General features: G+C 47.0%; 1 protein-coding gene across 1 annotated transcript in view; it reads left to right on the top strand.

Annotated features, from left to right (window-relative positions):
• Window positions 1–22,723, top strand: part of LOC311113929 (GPI transamidase component PIG-S-like) — a 35,626-nt gene that overhangs the window by 7,799 nt on the left and 5,104 nt on the right. Inside the window, exons 2-8 of the mRNA XM_084189203.1 lie at window positions 2,573–2,712; window positions 4,717–4,828; window positions 10,704–10,793; window positions 10,889–10,980; window positions 11,243–11,483; window positions 18,292–18,549; window positions 22,436–22,581. Of these exons, the coding sequence (XP_084045329.1) occupies window positions 2,573–2,712; window positions 4,717–4,828; window positions 10,704–10,793; window positions 10,889–10,980; window positions 11,243–11,483; window positions 18,292–18,549; window positions 22,436–22,581 (1,079 nt within the window). The remainder of the gene's footprint in view (window positions 1–2,572; window positions 2,713–4,716; window positions 4,829–10,703; window positions 10,794–10,888; window positions 10,981–11,242; window positions 11,484–18,291; window positions 18,550–22,435; window positions 22,582–22,723) is intronic.

Below are 22,723 nucleotides of genomic sequence, written 5' to 3'. Positions count from 1 at the left end.
TGTAGATGTCCCGTCAGCAGATGGCTGTAGAGATGTCCCGTCAGTAGATGGCTGTAGAGATGTCCCGTCAGTAGATGGCTGTAGAGATGTCCCGTCAGTAGATGGCTGTAGAGATGTCCCGTCAGTAGATGGCTGTAGAGATGTCCCGTCAGTAGATGGCTGCAGAGATGTCCCGTCAGTAGATGGCTGTAGAGATGTCCCGTCAGTAGATGGCTGTAGAGATGTCCCGTCAGTAGATGGCTGTAGAGATGTCCCGTCAGTAGATGGCTGTAGAGATGTCCCGTCAGTAGATGGCTGTAGAGATGTCCCGTCAGTAGATGGCTGTAGAGATGTCCCGTCAGTAGATGGCTGCAGAGATGTCCCGTCAGTAGATGGCTGTAGATGTCCCGTCAGTAGATGGCTGCAGAGATGTCCCGTCAGTAGATGGCTGCAGAGATGTCCCGTCAATGTCAGTAGATGGCTGTTGATGCATTTGTATTTATTAAGGATCCCCATTAGTTCCTGCCAAGGCAGCAGCTACTCTTCCTGGGGTTTATTATGGATCCCCATTAAGTCCTGCCAAGGCAGCAGCTACTCTTCCTGGGGTTTATTATGGATCCCCATTAGTTCCTGCCAAGGCAGCAGCTACTCTTCCTGGGGTTTATTATGGATCCCCATTAGTTCCTGCCAAGGCAGCAGCTACTCTTCCTGGGGTTTATTATGGATCCCCATTAGTTCCTGCCAAGGCAGCAGCTACTCTTCCTGGGGTTTATTATGGATCCCCATTAGTTCCTGCCAAGGCTGCAGCTACTCTTCCTGGGGTTTATTATGGATCCCCATTAGTTCCTGCCAAGGCAGCAGCTACTCTTCCTGGGGTTTATTATGGATCCCCATTAGTTCCTGCCAAGGCAGCAGCTACTCTTCCTGGGGTTTATTATGGAACCCCATTAGTTCCTGCCAAGGCAGCAGCTACTCTTCCTGGGGTTTATTATGTATCCCCATTAGTTCCTGCCAAGGCAGCAGCTACTCTTCCTGGGGTTTATTATGGATCCCCATTAGTTCCTGCCAAGGCAGCAGCTACTCTTCCTGGGGTTTATTATGGATCCCCATTAGTTCCTGCCAAGGCAGCAGCTACTCTTCCTGGGGTTTATTATGGATCCCCATTAGTTCCTGCCAAGGCAGCAGCTACTCTTCCTGGGGTTTATTATGGATCCCCATTAGTTCCTGCCAAGGCAGCAGCTACTTTTCCTGGGGTTTATTATGGATCCCCATTAGTTCCTGCCAAGGCAGCAGCTACTCTTCCTGGGGTTTATTATGGATCCCCATTAGTTCCTGCCAAGGCAGCAGCTACTCTTCCTGGGGTTTATTAAGGATCCCCATTAGTTCCTGCCAAGGCAGCAGCTACTCTTCCTGGGGTGTATTATGGATCCCCATTAGTTCCTGCCAAGGCAGCAGCTACTCTTCCTGGGGTTTATTATGGATCCCCATTAGTTCCTGCCAAGGCAGCAGCTACTCTTCCTGGGGTTTATTATGGATCCCCATTAGTTCCTGCCAAGGCAGCAGCTACTCTTCCTGGGGTCCTGCAACATTAAGGCAGATATATACAATTTAAAATATTACATGACATTATATTTCATAACACTTTACCCAAAACATTTAGTGTGTTCCCTCAGGCCACTACTCCACTATCACATATTTACAATACAACATCCATGTGTACGTGTGTGTAGAGTGAGTGTCTATATGTATGTGTGTATGTACCTGTGTGTGTGTCTCTTCACAGTCCCCGCTGTTCCATAAGGTGTATTTTTATCTGTTTTTTAAATCTGATTCTACTGCTGGCATCAGTTACCTGATGTGGAATAGAGTTCCATGTAGTCATGGCTCTATGTAGTACTGTGCACCTCCCATAGTCTGTTCTGGACTTGGGGACTGTGAAGAGACCTCTGGTGGCATGTCTTGTGGGGTATGCATGGGTGTCTGAGCTGTGTGCCAGTAGTTCAAACAGACAGCTCGGTGCATTCAGCTTGTCAATACTTCTTACAAAAACAAGTAGTGATGACGTAAATCTCTCCTCCACTTTGAGCCATGAGAGACTGATATGCATGTCATCAATGTTAGCTCTCCGTGTACTTTTAAGGGCCAGCCGTGCTGCCCTGTTCTGAGCCAACTGCAATTTTCCTAAATCCCTCTTTGTGGCACCTGACCACACGACTGAACAGTAGTCCAGGTGCGACAAAACTAGGGCCTGTAGGACCTGCCTTGTTGATAGTGCTGTTAAGAAGGTAGAGCAGCACTTTATTATAGACAGACTTCTCCCCATCTTAGCTACTGTTGTATCAATATGTTTTGACCATGACAGTTTACAATCCAGGGTTACTCCAAGCAGTTTAGTCACCTCAACTTGCACATTATTCATTACGAGATGTAGTTGAGGTTTAGGGTTTAGTGAATGATTTGTTCCAAATACAATGCTTTTAGTTTAGGAAAAATTCAGGACTAACTTATTCCCTGCCACCCATTCTGAAACTAACTGCACAGGCTGTGGATCACTCTGTGATTCCCTAGTAGTCTAATGTAATGTGTGTTGCAGAGCGTCACCGAGGGCGTCTGGCGTCCCTGGCCATAGCAGTGGTGGTGATCGCTGTGGGAGTCCCTCTGTGGTGGAGGACCACTGAAACATACAGAGCATGGCTACCGGTCACCCAGATCAACCAGCTAGCTCAGCTGCAGGTAACACAGCTGTGTGTGTGTGTGTGTCTGTGTGTGTGTGTGTGTGTGTGTGTGTGTGTGTGTGAGATCAAATTGTATTTGTCACATGTTTTGTAGACTAACAGTGAAATGCTGACTTACGGCGCTTCCCAACAATACAGAGAAAGAAGATAGAGAAATAATAGAACAGTAAAACACATAATAATAAAAGTATTAATAAATACACAAAGAGAAATGATAACTTGGCTACATACAGCAGGGTACCAGTACTGAGTCCATGTGCAGGGGTACCAGGTAATTGAGGTAGATATGTACAGTCCAATGCTTGTTATTCATTGATGGAAATTCCAGTGGATGTGCTCCAACTTCAGATGCTAATACATCCTCAAGCTCCTTGCAGAGGTGGGACCAAGTCACTATTATTTGAGTTTCAAGCAAGTCTCAAGTCACAAGGTCCGAGTCTCAAGTCGAGTCCCAAGTAGAACGGGTCAAGTCCAAGTTGTGCTTTCTAAGAGCAAGTCAAGTCAAAACAATTCTATACATGCAACGACTTGTTCAACTACAAATCTTTGTCTATTTACTGAGGACAGCCCTTTTCATCATTCTGTCTACAACATATTTTTATTAGCCTCTGTAATTGTAAAATATGGACCTTGTAGCGGTCGTAAGGGCGTGAAATCAGCTGAAGGCAACGGCAGGTTGACGTGCTCAGAGTGTAGATTTATTTACAGGTCTTGGTGATCCAATGGTGAAAGCGCCATTATCATACAAAATATACAAGTAGATTGACCAAATATCCACGGGGCAATAGGCTTAAAGAAATATCCTCTGTATCAGGCTGAACCTGTCCTATCTGAACAGACACTGGACTGAACAGCCTCCCCTTGAGAAACCAAATGGAGTCTGTCTAACAGGACCTCAAACAGGCAGGCCTATGTAATATAACCACTCGGCCCCCAGGACCATACGATTACCCAACTGGCAATTACAAACCAATAAACTGGTTCTACAATGTAAAAGTACATTTCCACATCCGTTGGTACATTCTTCTTAATCAGACTTAATGATATTTCAACACCATGTATACGTGGAACAATCATTGTATCTTATTCAACGTACTGACTCCAAAGCGTGGAGCGCTGGCCACGTAGCCTATTTCTATACACTGAGGCGCTTCCTATTGCGCACAACCAGAATGACAGACACACGAACTCCGACATAACCCGGGAAATACAAAGGAAACCATACGTTGAATTAAATAAAACAGAACTTCTACCTCATGAGCCTTGCCAACGTTCCTGTGCACTATAAACATCGCACCCACTCAGAGCAGGGTAAGAAATGGTTGGCTATATGAAAATGTATCGTAGGCAACACCGTTGCATCACACTGTTTCATGAAACAGAAATGCTGTTCAGGAGCCTTTTGGTCCCAGACTTGGCGCTCCGGTACCGCTCGCCGTACGGTAGCAGAGAGAACAGTCTATGACTAGGGTGGCTGGAGTCTTTGACAATTGAGGGCCTTCCTCTGACACCGCCTGGTATAGAGGTCCTGGATGGCAGGAAGCTTGGCCCCAGTGATGTACTGGGCCGTACGCACTACCCTCTGTAGTGCCTTGCGGTCGGAGGCCGAGCAGTTGCCATACCAGGCGGTGATGCAACCAGTCAAAATACTCTCGATGGTGCAGCTGGATAACTTTTAAGGATCTGAGGACCCATGCCAAATCTTTTCAGCCTCTTGAGGGGGAATAGGTGTTGTCGTGCCCTCTTCACGACTGTCTTGGTGTGTGTGGACCATGTTAATTCCTTAATTTTGTGTGTGTGCAGGTTAACAGAGGTGTGTGTGCAGGTTAACAGAGCTGTGTGTGTGTGTGTGTTAACATAGCTGTGTGTGTGTGTGTGTGTGTGTGTGTGTGTTAACATAGCTGTGTGTGTGTGTGTTAACATAGCTGTGTGTGTGTGTGTGTGCAGGTTAACATAGCTGTGTGTGTGTGTGTGTGTTAACATAGCTGTGTGTGTGTTGCAGATCCAGTTGAGTGTGGAAGTGGAGGTGGTGTTCTCTAGAGGAACACTGACTACTGAACACCAGAAGAAGATTGAGCCCACCCACACACGGCAGGAGGAGCACACTGTGGACGGTGAGAGGGGGGGGGGGGTGGTAGACACGGCAGGAGGAGCACACTGTGGACGGTGAGAGGGGGGGGGGGGGGGGGGTAGACACGGCAGGAGGAGCACACTGTGGACGGTGAGAGGGGGGGTGGTAGACACGGCAGGAGGAGCACACTGTGGACGGTGAGAGGGGGGGGGGGGTAGACACGGCAGGAGGAGCACACTGTGGACGGTGAGAGGGGGGGGGGGGTAGACACGGCAGGAGGAGCACACTGTGGACGGTGAGGGGGGGGGGGTAGACACGCCAGGAGGAGCACACTGTGGACGGTGAGGGGGGGGGGTAGACACGGCAGGAGGAGCACACTGTGGACGGTGAGGGGGGGGGTGGTAGACACGGCAGGAGGAGCACACTGTGGACGGTGAGGGGGGGGGGGGGGGGGGGGTAGACACGGCAGGAGGAGCACACTGTGGACGGTGAGAGGGGGGGGGGTAGACACGGCAGGAGGAGCACACTGTGGACGGTGAGAGGGGGGGGGGGTGGTAGACACGGCAGGAGGAGCACACTGTGGACGGTGGGGGGGGGGGGGGTAGACACGGCAGGAGGAGCACTCTGTGGACGGTGAGAGGGGGGGGGGTAGACACGCCAGGAGGAGCACACTGTGGACGGTGAGGGGGGGGGGGGGTAGACACGGCAGGAGGAGCACTCTGTGGACGGTGAGAGGGGGGGGGGTAGACACGGCAGGAGGAGCACTCTGTGGACGGTGAGAGGGGGGGGGGGTAGACACGGCAGGAGGAGCACTCTGTGGACGGTGAGGGGGGGGTGGTAGACACGGCAGGAGGAGCACTCTGTGGACGGTGAGGGGGGGGGTGGTAGACACGGCAGGAGGAGCACTCTGTGGGGGGGGGGGGGGGGGTAGACACGGCAGGAGGAGCACTCTGTGGACAGTGAGAGGGGGGGGGGTAGACACGGCAGGAGGAGCACTCTGTGGACGGTGAGAGGGGGGGGGGGGGGGGTAGACACGCCAGGAGGAGCACACTGTGGACGGTGGGGGGGGGGGGTAGACACGGCAGGAGGAGCACACTGTGGACGGTGAGGGGGGGGGGGGGTAGACACGGCAGGAGGAGCACTCTGTGGACGGTGAGGGGGGGGGGGGTAGACACAGCAGGAGGAGCACTCTGTGGACGGTGAGAGGGGGGGGGGGGGTAGACACAGCAGGAGGAGCACTCTGTGGACGGTGAGGGGGGGGGGGGTAGACACAGCAGGAGGAGCACTCTGTGGACGGTGAGGGGGGGGGGGGTAGACACGGCAGGAGGAGCACTCTGTGGACGGTGAGGGGGGGGGGGGTAGACACAGCAGGAGGAGCACTCTGTGGACGGTGAGGGGGGGGGGGGTAGACACAGCAGGAGGAGCACTCTGTGGACGGTGAGGGGGGGGGGGGTAGACACGGCAGGAGGAGCACTCTGTGGACGGTGAGGGGGGGGGGGGTAGACACAGCAGGAGGAGCACTCTGTGGACGGTGAGGGGGGGGGGGGGTAGACACGCCAGGAGGAGCACACTGTGGACGGTGAGGGGGGGGGGGGGTAGACACGGCAGGAGGAGCACTCTGTGGACGGTGAGGGGGGGGGGGGTAGACACAGCAGGAGGAGCACTCTGTGGACGGTGAGAGGGGGGGGGGGGGTAGACACGGCAGGAGGAGCACTCTGTGGACGGTGAGGGGGGGGGGGGGTAGACACAGCAGGAGGAGCACTCTGTGGACGGTGAGTGGGGGGGGGGGGTAGACACGGCAGGAGGAGCACTCTGTGGACGGTGAGAGGGGGGGGGGGGTAGACACGGCAGGAGGAGCACTCTGTGGACGGTGAGAGGGGGGGGGGGGGTAGACACGGCAGGAGGAGCACTCTGGACGGTGAGGGGGGGGGGGGTAGACACAGCAGGAGGAGCACTCTGTGGACGGTGAGTGGGGGGGGGGGGGTAGACACGGCAGGAGGAGCACTCTGTGGACGGTGAGAGGGGGGGGGGGGTAGACACGGCAGGAGGAGCACACTGTGGACGGTGAGGGGGGGGTGGTAGACACAGCAGGAGGAGCACTCTGTGGACGGTGAGGGGGGGGGTGGTAGACACGGCAGGAGGAGCACTCTGTGGACGGTGAGGGGGGGGTGGTAGACACGGCAGGAGGAGCACTCTGTGGACGGTGAGTGGGGGGTGGTAGACACGGCAGGAGGAGCACTCTGTGGACGGTGAGGGGGGGGTGGTAGACACGGCAGGAGGAGCACTCTGTGGACGGTGAGGGGGGGGTGGTAGACACGGCAGGAGGAGCACTCTGTGGACGGTGAGTGGGGGGGGTGGTAGACACGGCAGGAGGAGCACTCTGTGGACGGTGAGTGGGGGGTGGTAGACACGGCAGGAGGAGCACTCTGTGGACGGTGAGGGGGGGGTGGTAGACACGGCAGGAGGAGCACTCTGTGGACGGTGGGGGGGGGGGGGGTAGACACGGCAGGAGGAGCACTCTGTGGACGGTGAGAGGGGGGGGGGGGGTAGACACGGCAGGAGGAGCACTCTGTGGACGGTGAGAGGGGGGGGGGGGGTAGACACGGCAGGAGGAGCACACTGTGGACGGTGAGGGGGGGGTGGTAGACACGGCAGGAGGAGCACTCTGTGGACGGTGAGGGGGGGGTGGTAGACACGGCAGGAGGAGCACTCTGTGGACGGTGGGGGGGGGGGGGGGTAGACACGGCAGGAGGAGCACACTGTGGACGGTGAGGGGGCGGGGGGGGGGGGTAGACACGGCAGGAGGAGCACACTGTGGACGGTGAGGGGGGGGGGGGTAGACACGGCAGGAGGAGCACACTGTGGACGGTGAGGGGGCGGGGGGGGGGGGGGTAGACACGGCAGGAGGAGCACACTGTGGACGGTGGGGGGGGGGGGGGGGGGGGGTAGACACGGCAGGAGGAGCACACTGTGGACGGTGGGGGGGGGGGGGGGGGGTTGGTTCTGCAGATACGACTAGAGGAGCACACTGAACGGTGAGGGGGGCAGGGGGGTTGGTGAGGGGGGCGGGGGGGTTGGTGATGGGGGCGGGGGGGTTGGTGATGGGGGCGGGGGGGTAGACACGGCAGGAGGAGCACACTGTGGACGGTGAGAGGGGGGGGGGGGGGGGGGTTGGTGAGGGGGGCGGGGGGGTTGGTGATGGGGGCGGGGGGGTTGGTGATGGGGGCGGAGGGGTAGACACGGCAGGAGGAGCACACTGTGGACGGTGAGGGGGGGGGGGGGGGGTTGGTGAGGGAGGCGGGGGGGTTGGTGAGCGGTCGGGGCGACTAGAGGAAGTGACTGACTAGTAGGGCTGTCCAATAAAAAATAGTTGTCTGTTCTTTCGACCAATCGATTGGTAGACATTTTAAACGTGGGTTTTTCCATATATTGACACATCCTATGTGTTTTAATCAAACCAGATCTCAGGAGGTAAAGGGGAATGTTTGGTTTCTCAGGAGGTAAAGGGGAATGTTTGGTTTCTCAGGAGGTAAAGGGGAATGTTTGGTTTCTCAGGAGGTAAAAGGGAATGTTTGGTTTCTCAGGAGGTAAAGGGGAATGTTTGGTTTCTCAGGAGGTAAAGGGGAATGTTTGGTTTCTCAGGAGGTAAAGGGGAATGTTTGGTTTCTCAGGAGGTAAAGGGGAATGTTTGGTTTCTCAGGAGGTAAAGGGGAATGTTTGGTTTCTCAGGAGGTAAAGGGGAATGTTTGGTTTCTCAGGAGGTAAAGGGGAATGATGGTTTCTCAGGAGGTAAAGGGGAATGATGGTTTCTCAGGAGGTAAAGGGGAATGATGGTTTCTCAGGAGGTAAAGGGGAATGTTTGGTTTCTCAGGAGGTAAAGGGGAATGTTTGGTTTCTCAGGAGGTAAAGGGGAATGTTTGGTTTCTCAGGAGGTAAAGGGGAATGATGGTTTCTCAGGAGGTAAAGGGGAATGTTTGGTTTCTCAGGAGGTAAAGGGGAATGTTTGGTTTCTCAGGAGGTAAAGGGGAAGTCGTGGAATAAATGTGAGTCCCCGTGTAGCTCAGTTGGTAGAGCATGGCGCTTGCAACGCCAGGGTTGTGAGTTCGATTCTCACGCGGGGGCCAGTATGAAAAATGTATGCACTCACTAACTGTAAGTCGCTCTGGATAAGAGCATCTGATAAATGACTAAAATGTAAAATGAATAAATGTGACTAGTTGTGTAAAATACTGGAGATCAAGACACACAAGGTAAGGAGAAGCGCTGTTGCATATTATGTGTCTCAAACAGGTGCTGTATAGATGACTACATAATGTTTCTGACCGTTTGGAACAATGTAAACAACACTAAATACATTATAAGCAACCAGAGAGTCTGTTGTAATGTTTATGGTAAATCCTTTATTACAACAAGGACTAAAAACAGTCGCATTCATTCGTGAACGCAACTGCCGACATGGAACGGTTTATTTATTGTATAAGCTAATAATTCAAGGCTCGCTTTATTTTAAAATAAAATGCTTGTTTGCATTCTAAATTATGAATAACTCGTATGCAGTGTGATGACAATAACTATTGATTGATTGATACAGTAGCCTATAGAAGTATTTAAATATTGTTGCAGTATTAAGACTAAACAGAATGCACTCTTAGGCCTACTGCTCCATGGTGGTTATACAAGGCTGCTATACAAAGCCTACTAATGATAACGACATGACTTATTATTATAGTGATGATCATAATAACAATAAGATTGAGATCTAGATAAAGGAGGGTTAGTATTATTATTATTATAAATAATTATTTTTCTGCCTGTTTGGAACAGTGTAAACAACACTAAATAAATAATACCAGAGAGGCTGTTCTAATGAAAGAAAGCGTACAGCCTTTTATTACAGCACAGCAAAGATTACAAACAGCAGAATTTGTGAACTTGTTTATCCCACATGTTGTGGTTGTGTGAGGCTTGGTGCTCACGGAATCAGTAGGCTGTTAATCAAACACTCAAACAGGCAACAGAAGCAGGATCTGCCTTGTTTCTGTAGATATGGATGATTTCTAAAGCCAGGCCCATTTAACAGTTAGGCTATTGATTATAGACCTAATTAAGTTATGGTTTCCTCTCTCCTCACTTTTCTTAGACAATTAAGGCAAGGGCTGTTTTCTTGTCTCCTAACTCCACTGCTGCCTCCGCCGCATTGTTCTCAACACCAATATGCTGGTTAACTTTGCTATTATGCACATAGCAACATGGTCTAGGAAAAAGCGCAAATTCAACAGCGCACTGATGTGTTTCAGAACCGCGGACAGCGACCGCTATCCAACGCGTGAGAAAGCACATTTGTTATAAAATAATATTCTATTTATTATTGTTGCACCATTGTTCTTACATAATATAACCATATATAATTTCAGTAGCACATGTCTTTGACTGATGGACTGTGCCATCCCCACGTACTCCATAATGGATCAGTCCACTCAGACAGACCTCCATAATGGATCAATCCACTCAGACAGGCCTCCACAATGGATCAGTCCACTCAGACAGGCACCAATCAGACAAGTGTCTTGTGCACCATTATGTTTTTTGCTTTTGCTCGACTAAAGAAATCTCAGTCGACCGACAGCCTATCATCCAGTAGACTAAATGGGGTCAGCCCTACTGAATATTAACATTACATTATCTCTCTCGCTCTCTTTCTCACTCTCTCTCCCTCCTCTCTCCCCTGCCTCCCCCCTCCCCTGCCTCTCTCCCCCGCCTCTCCTCTCTCCCCCCTGCCTCTCCTCTCTCCCCCGCCTCTCCTCTCTCCCCCACCTCCCCTCTCTCCCCCCTGCCTCCTCTCTCTCCCATATCCTCCCCTCTCTCCCATATCCTCCCCTGCCTCCCCTCTCTCCCATATCCTCCCCCCTCTCCTGCAGAGACCACAGGGTTGAGCTACAGGTATGAGACTAGATACAGGACAGCTACCATTATGGAGGAAGATGCCCTGAACCAGCCCACCGCTGCAGGTCAGTGGCTGTCTCAGCCTATCAGCTGGGTATCTTTTCTTCAGATCTAGAATATAAACTGTCATTATGTATCATCTCTCTCTCTTCCCCTCCAGAGACTGATCGGTCTCTTCATCTGCTCAGTGAGAGCCCCTGTGGCTCCGTGGTCGTCTATGTGCTCCCAGAATCCTCCACACTGCTACCAGAGGTGAGAACACAGACACACGTAATATTGATTCTCTCAAGTCAAAGGGTGGCTACTTTGAAGAATCTCAAAAAATATATTTTGATTTGTTTAACACTTATTTGGTTACTACATGATTCCATATGTGTTATTTCATAGTTTTGATGTCTTCACTATTATTCTACAATGTAGAAAATAGTAAAAATAAAGAAAAACCCTTGAATGAGTAGGTGTGTCCAACCTTTTGACTGGTACTGTGTATATATATAATATGTGTGTGTTCCAGGCTGTGAGTGTTTACGTGGGTCAGAGGCGGACAGCGTTGTTGCGTGCGGGGAGGCCAATGAGAGTGGGCGTCGGCCTGAAGGAGGTGCTAACTCACCTGGAGGCCCAGGTACAGCAGGTCCTCCAGGTCATGTCATTCAGCCACAGTGACATCACCGCTGCCCTTAGCGACCGCGTCCGCCTCGACTACAGTAGCAGGGAGGGTCTGGCTGACAGCATGAGAGCCTTCAAGTCCAGTCCAGGTTAGTCCTAATCCTAACCCCTAGTTAACCCTAGTCCAGGTTAGTCCTAATCCTAACCCCTAGTTAATCCTAGTCCAGGTTAGTCCTAATCCTAACCCCTAGTTAACCCTAGTCCAGGTTAGTCCTAATCCTAACCCCTAGTTAACCCTAGTCCAGGTTAGTCCTAATCCTAACCCCTAGTTAACCCTAGTCAGGTTAGTCCTAATCCTAACCCCTAGTTAATCCTAGTCCAGGTTAGTCCTAATCCTAACCCCTAGTTAACCCCAGTCCAGGTTAGTCCTAACCCTAACCCCTAGTTAATCCTAGTCCAGGTTAGTCCTAATCCTAACCCCTAGTTAACCCCAGTCCCGGTTAGTCCTAATCCTAACTCCTAGTTAACCCCAGTCCAGGTTAGTCCTAATCCTAACCCCTAGTTAACCCCAGTCCAGGTTAGTCCTAATCCTAACCCCTAGTTAATCCTAGTCCAGGTTAGTCCTAATCCTAACCCCTAGTTAATCCTAGTCCAGGTTAGTCCTAATCCTAACCCCTAGTTAACCCTAGTCCAGGTTAGTCCTAATCCTAACCCCTAGTTAATCCTAGTCCAGGTTAGTCCTAATCCTAACCCCTAGTTAACCCTAGTCCAGGTTAGTCCTAATCCTAACCCCTAGTTAACCCTAGTCCAGGTTAGTCCTAATCCTAACCCCTAGTTAATCCCAGTCCAGGTTAGTCCTAATCCTAACCCCTAGTTAATCCCAGTCCAGGTTAGTCCTAATCCTAACCCCTAGTTAACCCCAGTCCAGGTTAGTCCTAATCCTAACCCCTAGTTAATCCCAGTCCAGGTTAGTCCTAATCCTAACCCCTAGTTAACCCCAGTCCAGGTTAGTCCTAACCCTAACCCCTAGTTAATCCTAGTCCAGGTTAGTCCTAATCCTAACCCCTAGTTAACCCTAGTCCAGGTTAGTCCTAATCCTAACCCCTAGTTAACCCCAGTCCAGGTTAGTCCTAATCCTAACCCCTAGTTAACCCCAGTCCAGGTTAGTCCTAATCCTAACTCCTAGTTAACCCCAGTCCAGGTTAGTCCTAATCCTAACCCCTAGTTAACCCTAGTCCAGGTTAGTCCTAATCTTAACCCCTAGTTAACCCTAGTCCAGGTTAGTCCTAATCCTAACCCCTAGTTAACCCCAGTCCAGGTTAGTCCTAATCCTAACCCCTAGTTAACCCTAGTCCAGGTTAGTCCTAATCCTAACCCCTAGTTAACCCTAATCCTAACCCCTAGTTAACCCCAGTCCAGGTTAGTCCTAATCCTAACCCCTAGTTAACCCCAGTCCAGGTTAGTCCTAATCCTAACCCCTAGTTAACCCCAGTCCAGGTTAGTCCTAATCCTAACCCCTAGTTAACCCTAGTCCAGGTTAGTCCTAATCCTAACCCCTAGTTAACCCTAATCCTAACCCCTAGTTAACCCCAGTCCAGGTTAGTCCTAATCCTAACCCCTAGTTAACCCCAGTCCAGGTTAGTCCTAATCCTAACCCCTAGTTAACCCCAGTCCAGGTTAGTCCTAATCCTAACTCCTAGTTAACCCCAGTCCAGGTTAGTCCTAATCCTAACCCCTAGTTAACCCCAGTCCAGGTTAGTCCTAATCCTAACCCCTAGTTAACCCCAGTCCAGGTTAGTCCTAATCCTAACCCCTAGTTAATCCTAGTCCAGGTTAGTCCTGTTTCTATAATGCATCCTCAAGCTGCTGGATATTAGTATCAGGTGTATTATTAGTCCCGTTAAAGAGGGGAGGTCCTCATAAGACTTCAGCTAAGTGTACCGTGACTGGACAAGATTGTGTTGATTATCCGTTTCCAGTGTGTCCATCGAGAGGGGATTCTTTCTCCAAATCAGAGTAAAGACGGCCACAAAATCTCTCCTTCTTGAGGACAAAGTAACGAGGCTGATGGGCTCCAAGGTGTTGGACAGTTTTGACTCCCCAACAGCAGCGGCTCACTTTGAGCCCAAACGCAAGTTAATTAGAGGCAAATGATTAAATGATTGTGTTGGTCAGGCCCGGTCCTAGCAGTTCTGCTGCCGCCCCTGTGTCATGTATAGTATAAAGATGGATTGATAGAGTAATGGATTGATAGAGTAGACTAAAGTAATGATGTGTATCATGAGCAGTTGGTGCATTTCAGTTGTCCTTATTCAGTAAGCACTTAGAAACGAAACATTGTTGCCAACTATTCACATCGGAGAGTTACAATGAAGACAATCACCAGGCAGCCAACTGTCTATAGTAGGAAACAGAGTTGTTATCAATCACTAGACAGCCAACTGTCTATAGTAGGAAACAGAGTTGTTATCAATCACCAGGCAGCCAACTGTCTATAGTAGGAAACAGAGTTGTTATCAATCACCAGGCAGCCAACTGTCTATAGTAGGAAACAGAGTTGTTATCAATCACCAGGCAGCCAACTGTCTATAGTAGGAAACAGAGTTGTTATCAATAAGCCATGTATATCACATGACACGAGTCACGACCCCACGATAGTTCAAATTACAATAAACATAACATTTATTAACATCATCCAGTAGAAGTGTAAAAATAATTGAGATATCATTTGAGCTTCGGAAACAAGTGCTTTCATAAATGCATTGCGGGCCTCGTTTCACAGGAGCATTGGAAAATAAGCTTTCAATTAACCAGCCTTAACGAATGTTGTTTATTTACATATCGAATTTGATTGTCCAACATCAGTTTAATAATTTCTTCATTGTGTGGTCGCCTAGTGTCCTCTTTCCTCTGCTGTGGAATGGGATGGGCCGGCCCAGGCATGGCTAGAAGGGATCCAGCTTTGGTCAAATTAACGTCAAAAGTAGATTTTTATTTGTCATTTTAGCTAACCCTAACCCTTTTCCTAACCTTAACCTAATTATCCTAACCTGCTGCTTAAGTTCTCCTAACCTGCTACGAAAAGTCAAATCTGACTTTAATTTGACAAATGCTGGATTCCTTCTAGCCATGAGCGGCCGGCCCTGGTGTCCGTAGACAGCCATGTTGGATTCCTTCTAGCCATGAGCGGCCGGCCCTGGTGTCCGTAGACAGCCATGTTGGATTCCTTCTAGCCATGAGCGGCCGGCCCTGGTGTCCGTAGACAGCCATGTTGGATTCCTTCTAGCCATGAGCGGCCGGCCCTGGTGTCCGTAGACAGCCATGTTGGATTCCTTCTAGCCATGAGCGGCCGGCCCTGGTGTCCGTAGACAGCCATGTTGGATTCCTTCTAGCCATGAGCGGCCGGCCCTGGTGTCCGTAGACAGCCATGTTGGATTCCTTCTAGCCATGAGCGGCCGGCCCTGGTGTCCGTAGACAGCCATGTTGGATTCCTTCTAGCCATGAGCGGCCGGCCCTGGTGTCCGTAGACAGCCATGTTGGATTCCTTCTAGCCATGAGCGGCCGGCCCTGGTGTCCGTAGACAGCCATGTTGGATTCCTTCTAGCCATGAGCGGCCGGCCCTGGTGTCCGTAGACAGCCATGTTGTGATATTTATTAGGTCTAATGGAGATGTTCATGCCTAGGCTAAATTCAATTACAGAGGCATAGATTGTACTTGAAAACAGCTGTATTTTGTTATTTATTAATGAAAATGTTCATACAAGGTCGGTCGCAAATTATATTATACAAATAATATATTTTGAAGTTGTGTTTTATTACTCTGTAGACGACTTGTTTTTCTAGGCCAACTCTTTTTACTGACTCGATTCATGATTTGTTTTTCCCCAGTGACTCGTTCATTTTAGTCGTTCATTTGACGCTGGCCGCAATAAATTCTACTGCAGGATTAATACGCGTTCTTCTCTCACTAAACCTGCGGCCGTGCTCTGACCACGAACTGTCTAGATCACGCTTTAGAACTGATAATTGATCGTATCACGGTGCAAGAAGGAAATAATGAATGCAATTAATTGATTATTCAATGTTATGGATGGATACCGTTTTGTAGAACCAAAACGCAGCCATGTCTCTGCTCAACACTCAAACTCGAAGAACTAATCGTTTGAGGGGCTGCTGCAGTTGGCACGTGCTAATCTCCCTCGGCAGTCAAGTCATTCCGCCAAGATACATTTGACATTTTAGTCATTTAGCAGACGCTCTTATCCAGAGCGACTTACAGTCAGTGAGTGCATACATTTTCATACAATGGGATTTTCTTTTCTATCGGACGATTCCGCAACAGTTTTATTTATAGGCTTTTCATTTATTTGATCGTCCAAAAGTCGCCATTAGCCGGCTAACGGAAACCTTGGTACACCCCTACCCTTTATCGTCCATTAAATGACTAAAACAAATGATTAGAAATCATCAGAGAGTAACTTGGAGGGTCCAGCCTTACGTGAAGATCAGAAACGTGGTCTGGTTTGGTCTTAACCATACAGGTAACAAGTTATACCAAGATCAAAAGAGCTCTTTGAGGCCCTCAGAGGAAACATTGTTGAGGCCCGTGAGTCTGGGAGGAGTCACAGAGCCATTTCCAAGCAATTTAAAGTCAATCATTCCAGTGTCTGATGGATAATTTATAGATGGAGAGAAAATTCCAGACCACTGGCAATCTCTCTAGGAGGAAGTCCCACCAAATTCAGCCCAAGAGCTGTCCGAAAGATGCTAAAAAAAAGTCTCTAAGAACCCCCAGGGTAACATCATGGGATCTACAGGCCTCTCTTGACACAATCGACGTCGAACTGCATGAGTCAACGGTCAGAAAGGGACTACACACACTTGGTCTCCATGGGAGGCCAAGGAGGAAGAAGCTTCTGCTCTCCAAAAAATCATATAAATGCACGGCTGTAGTTTGCCAGAATTTAAATGATGTGTGTCGCGCAGTCAAAATGTTACAATATGCAGCGTGTTCCACAAAATGTGTATATGTATAACGTTTTTTGAAAACGCTCATAACTTAACTTACATAAATTGCACTGAAAATCGGTGGTCAGCTAGAAGGGTTCTATAGTCGCTAAACGTACCGTTATTTTCCAGTCCATTTAAATCAAATCAAATCAAATGTTATTGGCCACATGCGCCGAATACAACAGGTGCAGACATTACAGTGAAATGCTTACTTACAGCCCTTAACCAACAGTGCATTTATTTTTTACAAAAAAGTAAAAATAAAACAACAACAAAAAGTGTTGAGAAATAAAGAGCAGAAGTAAAATAAAATAACAGTAGGGAGGCTATATATATATTTGTTGAACTCGAGGTGATTTAGTCCTCCAATCGCTAGAGAGTGTCCGAAGTTGGGTGAAAATTAGCTAGTTTGCCAGACAACACCTGGGTGAAGAACAATGTGCTCTGGACAGATGAGTCAAAGGTGGCGTTGTTTGGCCACTATGCCAGACGTCATGTTTGGTAAAAACAAAACACGGCCTTTTGAACGGAAGAACCTCACACCAACCATAGAGCATGCCGCCTCAGGGCCTGGCCAGTTTGCCGTCATTGAGTCAACCGTCAATCCACATTGTACCAGAGAATACTGGAGGAGATTGTGAGGCCATCTTTCAAAAAAGCTGAACCCAAAATGGATCTTGCAACAGGACAATGGTCCAAAACATAGGAGCAAATCCACAACGGAATGGCTCAAAAATAAGAAATGAAGGGTTATGGAATGGCCGAGTCAAAGGCCAGATCTTAATCCTATAGAAATGAAGGGTTATGGATTGGCCGAGTCAAAGGCCAGATCTTAATCCTATAGAAATGCTGAGGGGGACTTGATGCGGGCCGTACATGCAAGAAAGCCCTCAAACAACACACAGTTGAAGCCGTTCTGGAAGGAAGAGTGGGAAAAAATTCCTCCCAGTCGATGTAAGAGACAGTTACAAGAAACACCTACATTAAAGAGATGCTTCAGGATTTTGACAATGAAGGCCTTTCTCTACTTCCCCAGAGTCAGATGAACTCGTGGATCCCAGTATTATGTCTCCGTGTCCAGTTTGAAGGAAATTGCTAACTGGCGTTAGCGCAATGACTGGAGGTCTATGGGTATTTTAGCATTCTAGCAGATACCCATAGACTTCCAGTCATTGCGCTAACTCTAGTTAGCATTGGCTCACAAAACTACCTCTTAACTTCCTTCATTGTGGACAAAGAGACATAAAAATGGTGTCCATGAGTTCATCTGACTCTGGGGAAGTAGATACAGGGCCTCATTGGGGAATTAACACAGAAATATGTGTTCTAGATCTGTGATTCTCATTGAAAGCCAGTCTAAGAAGCGGTAGATCTGTTCTATGTGAGCTATTTCTATGCTTCCCGTTCTTAAGTGTCGTTTTTGCGACTTTTACTTTCGGTTTTGTCCACCAGCTTCAACAACCTGAAAACACAATATTTTTGGTTTAATTAAAATATATTTCACAGCAGTTTAGATGGTCCAATGATTCTCTACACACTATAGATTGCTTGTTTTGTCACACAAACTGAAATTAGGCGAACTATTAGAATTTTTGCAACCAGGAAATGGCAGAGCGATTTCTGCATATTGCATCTTTTAAGTTATTTCAGCCAAAGGGGGCAACACCAGCTATTGTTGCTAGGGGTGTACTTACTTTTCCTGTACATTTCATTCCTGTAGATAGATTTTTGTTGAATAAATGATTGCCAAGTGTAGCTTTTCAGTGTTATTTGATAAATTAGGTTCCCTTTATCTGTCAATAGTATTGAAATGAAGATCAATTATCCATATGACCAAATATGTCAAAAAATAACTTTTCGGCGTTGTATGTCCACACGTCGATCTTACATTTTGCTCTCTCCCCCCCTCCTCTCTATTCTCTCTCTCCCCCCTCCCCTCCCCTGCAGGTTATGAAATAACCTTCAGCTTGTTGAACCCTGACCCTAAATCTCACCATCTGCACTGGGACATAGAGGCAGCGGTCCAGAGCTATGTCCAACCGCTCCTGTCTAAGCTGGCCCCGGTGGCTGACTTCAGTCTGGACTCACAGATCCTCTACTACGCCGTCCTGGGGGTCAACCCACGTTACGACCCCTCCCTCAACGCCTACACGCTCAACGCTGACAGCCTATCTCACGTCATTAACCCCGTAGAGGCCAGGCTGGGTGAGAACACGCACAGGTGTACAGTGTTCAGACCCCTTGACTTGTTCTACATTTTGTTACGTTACAGCCTTATTCTAAAATGGATTAAATAGTCCCCCCCCCCCTCATCAATCTACACACAATACCCCATAATGACAAAGCAAAAAACAGGTTTTTAGAAATTTTAGCAAATGTATTAATAATAACAAACTGAAATATCACATTTACATAAGTATTCAGACCCTTTACTCAGTAATTTGTTGAAGCACCTTTGGCAGCGATTACAGCCTTGAGTCTTCTTGGGTATGACGCTACAAGCTTGGCACACCTGTATTTGCGGAGTTTCTCCCATTCTTCTCTGCAGATCCTCTCAAGCTCTGTCAGGTTGGATGGGGAGCGTTGCTGCACAGCTATTTTCAGGTCTCTCCAGAGATGTTCGATCAGGTTCAAGTCCGGGTTCTGGCTGGGCCACTCAAGGACATTCAGAGACTTGTCCCGAAGTCACTCCTGCGTTGTCTTGGCTGTGCGCTTAGGATCGTTGTCCTGTTGGAAGGTCTGATGTCCTGAGCGCTCTGGAGCAGGTTTTCATCATGGATCTCTCTGTACTTTGCTCCGTTAATCTTTGCCTCGATCCTGACTAGTCTCCCAGTCCCTGCCGCTGAAAAACATCCCCACAGCATGATGCTGCCACCACCATGCTTCACCGTAGGGATGGTGCCAGGTTTCCTACAGACGTAACGCTTGGCATTCAGGCCAAAGAGTTCAATCTTGGTTTCATCAGACCAGATAATCATGTTTCTCCTGGTCTGAGAGTCCTTTAGGTGCCTTTTTGCAAACTCCAAGCGGGCGGTCATGTGCCTTTTACTGAGGAGTGGCTTCCGTCTGGCCACGCTACCATAAAGGCCTGATGGGTGGAGTGCTGCAGAGATGGTTGTCCTTCTGGAAGGTTCTCCCATCTCCACACAGAGGAACTCTAGAGCTCTGTCAGTGACCATTGGGTTCTTGGTCACCTCCCTGACCAAGGCCCTTCTCCCTCGATTGCTCAGTTTGGCCGGGCGGCCAGCTCTAGGAAGAGTCTTGGTGGTTCCAAACTTTAAGAATGATGGAGGCCACTGTGTTCATGGCGACCTTCAATGCTGCAGACATTGTTTTGGTACCCTTCTCCAGATCTGTGCCTCGACACAATCCTGTCTCGGAGCTCTACGGACAATTTCTTCGACCTCATGGCTTGGTTTTTGCTCTGACATGCACTGTCAACTGTGGGACCTTTATATAGACAGGTTTGTGCCTTTCCAAATCATGTCCAATCAATTGAATTTACCACAGGTGGACTCCAATCAATTTGTAGAAACATCTCAAAGATGATCAATGGAAACAGGATGCAGCTGAGCTCAATTTCGAGTCTCATAGGAAAAGGTCTGAATACTTACGTAAATAAGGTATCTGTTTTTTATTTTGAATACATTTGCAAAATAACCTGTTTCCGCTTTGTCATTATGGGGTATTGTGTGTAGATGAGGATTTTTTTTCTTTCTTTAATCCATTTTAGAATAAGGCTGTAACGTAACAAAATGTGGAAAAAGTCAAGGGGTCTAAATACTTTATGAATGCACTGTATCTACGTACACACATGTACAGTGCCTTCAGAAAGTATTCAGACCCCTTGACTTTTTCCACATTTTGTTACAGCCTGAAATAGAAATGCAAATAACATCTCACCCATCTACACACAATACTCCATAATGACAAAGTTAAAATGAGATATTTCTGTATTTCATTTTCAATACATTTGCAAAAATGTAAAAATACATGTTTTCACTATGCCATTATGGGGTATTGTGTGTAGATATGTGAGAAAAACAATATATTTAATCAATTTTAAATTCAGGCTGAAACACAACAAAATAACAGTAGAGTAGAAAATAACATGGTTATATAAACAGGGAGTAGAAAATAACATGGTTATATATACAGGGAGTAGAAAATAACATGGTTATATATACAGGGAGTAGAAAATAACATGGTTATATATACAGGGAGTAGAAAATAACATGGTTATATATACAGGGAGTAGAAAATAACATGTTATATATACAGGGAGTAGAAAATAACATGGTTATATATACAGGGAGTAGAAAATAACATGGTTATATATACAGGGAGTAGAAAATAACATGGTTATATATACAGGGAGTAGAAAATAACATGGTTATATATACAGGGAGTAGAAAATAACATGTTATATATACAGGGAGTAGAAAATAACATGGTTATATATACAGGGAGTAGAAAATAACATGTTATATATACAGGGAGTAGAAAATAACATGGTTATATATACAGGGAGTAGAAAATAACATGGTTATATATACAGGGAGTAGAAAATAACATGGCTATATATACAGGGAGTAGAAAATAACATGGCTATATATACAGGGAGTAGAAAATAACATGGTTATATATACAGGGAGTAGAAAATAACATGGTTATATATAAAGGGAGTAGAAAATAACATGGTTATATATACAGGGAGTAGAAAATAACATGGTTATATATACAGGGAGTAGAAAATAACATGGTTATATATAAAGGGAGTAGAAAATAACATGGTTATATATACAGGGAGTAGAAAATAACATGGTTATATATACAGGGAGTAGAAAATAACATGGTTATATATACAGGGAGTAGAAAATAACATGGTTATATATACAGGGAGTAGAACATAACATGGTTATATATACAGGGAGTAGAAAATAACATGGTTATATATACAGGGAGTAGAAAATAACATGGCTATATATACAGGGAGTAGAAAATAACATGGCTATATATACAGGGAGTAGAAAATAACATGGTTATATATACAGGGAGTAGAAAATAACATGGTTATATATACAGGGAGTAGAAAATAACATGTTATATATACAGGGAGTAGAAAATAACATGGTTATATATACAGGGATTAGACAATAACATGGTTATATATACAGGGAGTAGAAAATAACATGTTATATATACAGGGAGTAGAAAATAACATGGTTATATATACAGGGAGTAGAAAATAACATGGTTATATATACAGGGAGTAGAAAATAACATGGTTATATATACAGGGAGTAGAAAATAACATGGTTATATATACAGGGAGTAGAAAATAACATGGTTATATATACAGGGAGTAGAAAATAACATGGTTATATATACAGGGAGTAGAAAATAACATGTTATATATACAGGGAGTAGAAAATAACATGGTTATATATACAGGGAGTAGAAAATAACATGTTATATATACAGGGAGTAGAAAATAACATGTTATATATACAGGGAGTAGAAAATAACATGTTATATATACAGGGAGTAGAAAATAACATGGTTATATATACAGGGAGTAGAAAATAACATGGTTATATATACAGGGAGTAGAAAATAACATGGTTATATATACAGGGAGTAGAAAATAACATGGTTATATATACAGGGAGTAGAAAATAACATGTTATATATACAGGGAGTAGAAAATAACATGTTATATATACAGGGAGTAGAAAATAACATGTTATATATACAGGGAGTAGAAAATAACATGGTTATATATACAGGGAGTAGAAAATAACATGGTTATATATACAGGGAGTAGAAAATAACATGGTTATATATACAGGGAGTAGAAAATAACATGGTTATATATACAGGGAGTAGAAAATAACATGGTTATATATACAGGGAGTAGAAAATAACATGGCTATATACAGGGAGTAGAAAATAACATGGTTATATATACAGGGAGTAGAAAATAACATGGTTATATATACAGGGAGTAGAAAATAACATGGCTATATACAGGGAGTAGGAAATCACAGTACGGACCGAACGGTTACAGTAATTTCACTGTGTTTTTCAGGCTCCAGCGCTGCGTCATCCAACCCTGTCCTGAACTTCCTGCTGTACGTTCCAGATGCACGCCACTCCCCCCTCTACATCACCGACCACCGCAAAGACATTGTCGTCTCCAATGCTTTCAGCTCCCCGCGCTGGGGTGGCATCATGGTAACACACACACACACACACACACACACACACACACACACATACTCATTCAAGGGTTTTTCTTTATTCGTACTATATTCTACATTGTAGAATAATAGTGAAGACATCAAAACTATGAAATAACACATATGGAATCATGTAG

The sequence above is a fragment of the Coregonus lavaretus genome (assembly GCF_964263955.1).
Source record: "Coregonus lavaretus genome assembly, contig: HAP1_SCAFFOLD_274, whole genome shotgun sequence".
NCBI classification, from domain to species: Eukaryota; Metazoa; Chordata; class Actinopteri; order Salmoniformes; family Salmonidae; genus Coregonus; species Coregonus lavaretus.
The sequence above is the reverse complement of the archived record's forward strand: the minus strand, read 5'-3'. Positions and strand labels throughout refer to the sequence as shown.